The sequence below is a fragment of the Parasteatoda tepidariorum genome, chromosome 2 (genome assembly GCF_043381705.1).
Source record: "Parasteatoda tepidariorum isolate YZ-2023 chromosome 2, CAS_Ptep_4.0, whole genome shotgun sequence".
Classification (NCBI taxonomy): Eukaryota; Metazoa; Arthropoda; class Arachnida; order Araneae; family Theridiidae; genus Parasteatoda; species Parasteatoda tepidariorum.
Window position 1 is genome coordinate 58125408 of NC_092205.1, and position 8326 is coordinate 58133733.

At 31.2% G+C, this 8326-nt stretch overlaps 1 protein-coding gene across 1 annotated transcript; it reads left to right on the plus strand.

The window, feature by feature from the left end:
• Positions 1 to 1795: 1795 nt before the first annotated feature.
• Positions 1796 to 3494, plus strand: LOC107451943 (solute carrier family 35 member G1-like). Its single transcript, XM_021145315.3, has one exon. It carries the CDS (start codon positions 1813 to 1815, stop codon positions 2782 to 2784), a length of 972 nt encoding a protein of 323 aa, XP_021000974.2. The 5' UTR covers positions 1796 to 1812; the 3' UTR covers positions 2785 to 3494.
• Positions 3495 to 8326: the final 4832 nt, after the last annotated feature.

The window sequence follows — 8326 nt, forward strand, 5'->3', positions numbered from 1 at the left end:
GCAGTGGCACTTAACCTTAAAAAACATCAGTGTAGGGTATACCGGGGCAGTGGCACTTAACCTTAAAAAACATCAGTGTAGGGTATACCGGGCAGTGGCACTCCGGGCAGTGGCACTTAACCTTAAAAAACATCAGTGTAGGGTATACCGGGGCAGTGGCACTTAACCTTAAAAAACATCAGTGTAGGGTATACCGGGCAGTGGCACTTGACGCAGTGGCACTTAACCTTAAAAAACATCAGTGTAGGGTATACCGGGCAGTGGCACTTGACCTTAAAAAAACATCAGTGTAGGGTATACCGGGCAAATATATATTGGGCATTAGCACTTAACTAGACCTAGTATGACTAGACCTTTGGTAAATGTCCGAAATATATACTAGGTCTAGTTAAGTGTCACTGCCCGATATACATTTACCCAGTATACCCTACACTGATGTTTTTTTAAGGTTCAGAGCCACTGCCCGGTATACACTACACTGATATTTTTTTATGGTCAAGTGCCATTGCCCGGTGTATATTTGCCCGATACTCCTAACACTGATGTTTCTTCTTATCTATCGTCAGTAAGTATTAAAATATCGAATAAATTATATCCACGAAGTAATTATATCCACGAATAAATGTAATTATATCCACGAATAAATGTAATTATATCCTCGAATAAATTAATATCAAATCGGATGTAATAAATATTTCGGGCATTCACCAAAGCGACTATGTGATTGTCAACATTCACCGGTGAAAGTCAGCAACCACCGATTTGGATCATTCACAGTAACATGCACATCATTTACATAATGATCTCATCAGGACGTTTATTTCATACTTTGCATTAATAGCATTTGTCATTCTATAGAATGCCTAGGCATTACATACAATGCCTAGGGAAAGTATGTAATAATTCTCACATTTCATACTTAGCCTAAAAACATCCGGCATTCTATACAATGCCCAGGCATTCTATACAATACCGGCGTTTCATATTTTGCCGGTAACATATATATTTTGACGGAAATAAAGTTAAGTTTCAGTTTGTTCCATGTGATACTTTCAGTCTAATTTACTCTCAACAAACCCCATTAGTGGTCGAAGAAAGAATAGTTAAAAATAAATTTTGAAACTCACATGTCGTATAACATTGAATTAGTTTTACACTAGTGTTGGAATAAAAAGTTAAGCGTTACATTTATTGAGAATAGAAATATTTGGATTAGTTTTTTATATATTGAATGAAAATAAATTAACTGATTTATTCCCCAGCAACTATTTCACCTTGGTTCCAGTGTGACTCAATATTGGCTCAATATAGGTCCTATAAGAACATGCACCTAGGGATCCATATCGGGATGTCTAGTTCCTAGAGTTGCCTATATGGGCTGAATAAAAATATCGGGTGAATCTGACAATTCTATATAGGGCTAACATTGGTTGTAAAGTGACTGTAAAATATCGGGTAAGTTGGACAATTCTATATAGGGCCAATATCAGGAAATAACAGTTTTTTAAACCCATATTGAGACAAGATTCGTGAATAATAGTCCTATGAGGCTCAAGTTATTTTGCTGTTAGGGTCAATTTAAAGAGTGATTAGGAAAGATTAAAAATGATTAAATTTCTGATATAAAGGGAATTTACAAGCGTGGAAATATGTATGTATAATACATCGCAATTGCCTATAATGGCATCACAATTTAGCATCTTTATTTGTTCAAGAACAAAATCAGAACATGATATGCAATTTTTAATACATCATATGCAACATCATTGTGTTTTAATATATTTTCCATATTTCAGATGTTCGTTGGTTGACATGAATTTTCGAAAGAAGAAATCTTTTCCTGTTCCGACTTTGGTGCAAAGTGAAGAACAATCAGTAACAGTTACAAAATGTGATTTCTCCATTTTCAAAGGACTCTTTTTGGGAGGGTCGTCAGGTTTGTTTTTCGCTTCTACTGCTTTGCTGGTCAAATACATGTTCAACATTCCCACTCCGCAACTGGTGCTTATCCGCTTTATCGGAATTTTTCTCTTTTCATTACCGGAAGCTGTTAAATTCCAAGGCAATGTTTTCGGACAAAAACATGAAAGACTTACAATTTTTGTCCGATGCATTTTGGGAGCAACCCATATTTTTCTCAGTTACACGTCATTCCGTTTTCTACCTCTTGGAGAAGCCTCAGTCATCATTTTAAGTTATCCTGCATTCGTAGCTTTATTTGCTAAACTACTTCTGAAAGAACCTTGCGGAATCTCTCAAGGTTTGATACTTATCCTCACCATCGTCGGAATATGCTTCGTTGTAAAACTCCTCGCCATTTTCGAAGGAAAAACGATTGCTTATTCCAAAGAAACTACTTACGGCCTCCTCGCCGGTGTTGGGTCAGTGCTTTTAAATACGTTTCAAATAATATTTATTCGAAAGTTGAAGGACGTTCCTCATGCTGTTATGATGTTCAATTTAGGGTGGATAGGAGTCCTAGAAGCAGTTATTGTAATAGCAATTACCGGAACAATCAAATGGCATGACTGTGGAATACAGGGATTTCTAATTATCCTCTTAGCTGTGTTTAACTATGCGAGCCAAATCTTACTAATTCTAGCCTTGCAAGGTGAGTTTGCTGCTCCAGTAACTATTATGAGAGCGAGTATGGATATAATGTTATCGTTCTTCTTTCAGACTTTTATATTTAAGGATATCCCAGATAAATATAGCATCATCGGTTCAACAATTATTGGAATTTCCTTTGTTTTGAGTGGAATTAAAAAATGGATTTCTAGATAATCGTTTGACTACCTAAGAAATTAGCTTATTGCCTCCTAGCTGGTATTGAGTCGATAACTTTAAATGCGAGTCAAATAATTATTATTCGAAGGTTGAAGGTCGTTCATCATGTATTTATGGTGTTCAATTTTGGATTCTGTTATCCTAAAAACAGTTATTATAATAGAAGTTAGCGGATGTATAATGGCATGACTGTAGAATACAGGGATTTTTAATTATGCGCTTAGCTGTCATTAACTATGGAAACCAAATCTTAATGACTCAAGCTTTGCAAGGTGAATTAGCAGCTCTAGTGACTATTATGAGACCATTATGTGGCTATGATGTTATCGTTCGTCTTCCAGATATTTTTCAGAATATTCACCTATAAGGTTGTCATCTATATGATAAGTTTAATTCATTGTCGGGCAATACGAATATAAAAGCGAAACGTGGAAATATTAAAAAATAATGTATTGTAATTGAATGTTTTAAGTAAGTATATAGTATTTTTGACTCAAATAAGTCAAAACTTGATTGGCATAAATTCCCAAATTCGGTTTTAAAGTCAATAAAATCACATCATTTCAATAGTTAACATAGTTAGTATATTCATCAAAATGCATTCTTTGATATAAAATCTTCAAAAATGTCAGATTTTACAGCGTTTTTAAGATTTTGCTTTGTTCTGGTGTTGATAAATTTTGTAATAAAAAATTTGACCACTTTTCCACTAGCTGGAGCTCTCAAATCCCTGCTGGAGTTTTATGCTTGATAAAAAAAACAAATTCCAATAGTTTCTTAACCATTACAAGAGCTATTTATCGCGGTATTATTGATATCGTTATTCTGATTTTCTACTATTTTCAGAATAACTAAAGTTTCAATTGGAGCTCTGTGCTGCATGGCCGCAATATAGGTTTCAATCTTTTTCTGAACAAACCCACTTTATTTCCAGATTCAATTTATCATCACTCGAAATTCAGACCATTTTCTGGAGTGCCAAGGCTATCTGGAGTGCCAAAATATTAGCTGGCACTTTGTATCGGATGATAATTCATATCGAAATTGTTTTCTACACGTTGCAAACAAAATGTATAGTCCGGAAACAAAAACAAGAAAAAAATAATGTAATAAATTATAAAGTTTTCAAAAACTGACTTAAAAGAGAGGAAATAATCCTGTTTTTAGCACACCTAAAATCAAAAACGTTAGGCACATCATTTTTGCTATTAGCTTCTGTTCCTTAAGAAAATCCATCCATGTCTTTTGAAGGAGACGCGTTTTATGTTTTATATACCTTTTCGTTTTAGGTGTGACAAAAAAGAATTATTTTTTCTTTTTTAGGCCCCCTTAAAAACGTCATTTTTTTTAGTTCTTATTTAATTATATTTATTTTAAAACTATAGTTCTGTTCTTTGAGCTTATTTCATTGCAAAAATAATTCTAAAACATTTCAAAATTAAATGTTTATAATTTATGATGTATCAGATTGATCCTCATCTATATTTTTCAAAAAAAAAATTGAAGCATCATAAAAATGATAGCAATATTTATTTTAGTAATGAGTTATAAATAAATGTTTTTGGAACTAGTAAACAAGCTTCATGACATAGCAGTAACCGAAAAAACATAATCAAGCCTCATGACATAGCAGTAACCGAAAATTAAATTAACAGAATATGTAGAATAACAAAATGAAATTAAGACTCAAGTAAATAAATGAAATAAAATGAAAAAAATTAAGTTTTCAATTTAAGAATGAAATAATTGAAATAAAAGAATAAAATAAAAATTCCATCAAATAAATAAAATATGTAGAATAATAAAACAAAAATTTTAAAAATTACGTTTATCAAGTTGACTAACAAAAGAGAAAAAAAAAATTTTATTTTTGTCGAATCTAAAACAAAAAACTTAAACCTATAATTATTAATAATTATAAATCTTAACCGATTCTGAAGAAAGGAAAATGAAGAGCTTTTCCAGGCTCAACCTCTTCGGGACTATACGTAATCATGGGACAGGGTGATTTCTTCCCGTTAAGCCTAATTTAATTTAAAAATTCATATAAAATCATTACTGCAATTAAATACACTGAAAATTTCAGTATATTATCATTGACAGTACCTGAATATACCGTAATAAAATGTCTGCTATAGTTATAAAAGTAAACAAATAAAAAATAATTTAAAAACTGACCTAAAACATACAAAAAACTATCTATTGAGCCCCAAACTGCAAACTACATATCTAAACTAATAAACATTCTGTCTTTTTTTCCACTAAGTCAAAATATAAGCAAAAGCCCAGAGCACAATCTTGCACGTACACAATCCTTTTGAAAGATCAGAACATGCACAATTGTTAACATGATTAAATACAACGGATAAAAGAATAATAAATAACTGGAACCAAAAGCACATATTGAAGGTCAGTTAGAAATCACAATGGAATTCAACTGCCATCTAATTTTGTTTAAAAATTGAAATAAAACTTTCCAAATTGAAATCACGCATGAGCTATGAAGAAAGTATCTCGCCATCATGTGATTACGGTCCTTAAAGGGCTAAGAGCACAAAATGTTACGATAATGAGAGATGGTTCCAAGAATAGTAACAATACGATACTTGTTCAGTAGCGTAAAACGTTAAATAATATTTTAGGAAATGTGCGAAACTTAATAGAAGTACTTTAAGAGTAATGTTCCAGATAGAGCTACTTATTAATACCACAATTTCTATACTATTTCTTGAAAAAGATAGTTTTATTTACTTGGACAGAAAAGCATTTAATATCTTTTCGAAAATTACAATTTTTAAAACATTTCATTATTATTATCATTAATTGCACTCCTGAAGGGCAAGGTAACTACATTTTAAATATAACACACAGATAGAACATTTTGATTAAGAAATAATGTAATACTTTATTATTGTAATACTTTATTATTGTAATACGTAATTCTTACGTAAATTATTACGTCAAATTATAATTTACGTCAAATTATTCATTTACTTGGACAGAAAAGCATTTAAATCTTTTCGAAAATTGCAATTTTTGAAGCATTTTATTATTATAATTATTATTAATTATACTCCTGAAGGGCAAGGTAACTACATTTTAAATGTAACACCCAATTAGAACATTTTGGTTAAAAAATAACGTAACACTTGATTATTGTAATAAGTAATTATTACATAAATTATTACGTCAAATTATTACGTAATACGTAATAATTTGATTTACTTGCACCACTAATCTCAAGATCTCTACTAGGCATCTGGATGCAATGCTTCAAGCTTGGGGTCAGTTTTGGCGTAGAACGAGTTAAGAGAAAACACAGGATACCTAAAAATTCTAGCACTAACGCTGTACTGAACATTCGTTAAAAAATGCGTGACCCAAAAATAAAAGCAGGAGAAGGAACGAGGACACAAAAAGACCCTCTGATTTATTTAAATAAAATGGAAACAATAGCAAATAAAATAACAAATAAAAATTATGCACTATAAGCAGGGATGCATTATCAACATGCTGATTTTGGGTTGTAAGCAGAGATTAAAATAAGGTATGTAAGTATCATGACATTTTGATCGTGAATTTTGATTTTAAAAAAATTATTAATAATAATAAAAAGCCATCGTGTCAATCGCGGTATCTTCAAGAATTGCTGTTATGATTGCTTACAATCTAGACTTACATGAATTATTTAAATCTAAGAGAAACAGTTATCAATCATTGAAATTTCTTTAATTTGCATTATCAACTAATTACTTTAATTTATCAATTATTAATAAATTTACAAAAATGAATGAAAGAAGTTTAAAACTCCTTTTTTGGATTTTATATTTTAATATAATTTCCATAATATAACAGATTTCCTAGTAACTGTTAGACTGTTTTTTGGAATTAAAAAACATCAAAACATAGTTTTGCTTGTAATTAGAGTATCATAAAAAGGTATATAAATATAACACCAATTTTCCATCGGTGTCTATGTGTTTAAAGTTTACTTATGAAAAGTAAAGTATAAACTTCAAAATACAAAGTATTCGAGTTCAACTATCGTTAAACTTTTCACCTTAGAATGAGTACTAAATTCAACAGCAGTTTCAATTTATAATGAATAATGGCAAAGCATAGCATAAGTGCATAACAAAGAAAAGGTACATTTTAAAACTGAAGTGGTCTATGTTAAAAGGGGTATGTAACATTTTCACGAAATAAGTTTTTTGTTGATTTTGGAATATCATTCACAGATTATCAAATACCGAATAAATTTCTCGACTGCCTAAAGAAGAGAATCTAACAATTTGAAAGCAATTAAAACAATCTTTCCACAATTGAGACAGTTATTTATTTGTTTCAATTGCAAATTTGTAACATACTCCTCTTTAACATTGACAGCTTCAATTGAAGGAATATGATTAGCCACATTTTCAAATTGTTGATTAGAAAGTTTTTGGTAAAAATTACCGCGATTTTCGTACAATTGTATTGTGCTATTATCTGGTGGAGTTTTCTAGAAACTTGTAAAGTACCTATATGAAAAAACACTTTGAAACAGTTTAATGGAAAAATATTTCACCTGGAAATAGAATGTAGCTTATCAGTATTGCTTAAAGTTCACCTTATTTAAAATTTCATCGCCCTAATAGAACACAACACAAAAATTTAATTGAAGGTATTTTAATATTTATGGTCCCATCTGTCAATCGTATGATACTTAAAGTACATTTTCCTTCGTTATTTGCATTGCAGACTGATACGAAAACATTTAGAAGTGCAATGCAATACTGGTCTGTATTTTTAATTAAAAAAATCTTTTTTACATATTTTTATGATTCATGATTAATAGATAATTTATAAATGAAGAAAAGATTACCTTTGTTTTGTCAAATTTATTCCAGGTGAACTGTTTTTGCTGTCGAATTCTACACTTTAAAACAAAAATATTTTGCTTCAAATGTTACAACTTTTCCATACTTTAGATTTATATACTTCATGCTAAAGAAATGTGCACAAAAACCCATAGTTTCGTAAAAAATTATTCATGTTTCCACTGAATCATCATATATCATTATACACATCATTATATATTTTATTAGTTTGTTTTGTTTATTTGATACAGCATACATTTGCAGGCTTGTGTGTTTATTTGATACAGCATGCATTTGCAGGCTTGTGTGTTCAATTAAGGCTTATAAGCCTTTGTCAAGTAGAAGGGTACACAATACGAGAAGAACAGGACAAAGATTCATCCTCGGCAGAGTTCGAACCCTCTACTTCCAAGTTTGGTGGGTGATACAGCTCGACCAGGGAAGCCCCTTATTTATTTATTTCATTATGGTTGTAAATGTATGTATGTAGGCTCGTGAGTTCATTAAAGTGCTGCTTATAAGTTGGGAACTGATAGAACAAGTTAGAGAAGGATGTCGCAAAGTTTCACAATTGGGATAGTCTGGCTGGTAAGGCGTGAGTTCGATCCTCGCCAGCCGAAGATTCCCTGTGTACAAGATGGTAACTGGCACACGTTCAATGTCCTCCAAGTTCCCATAAC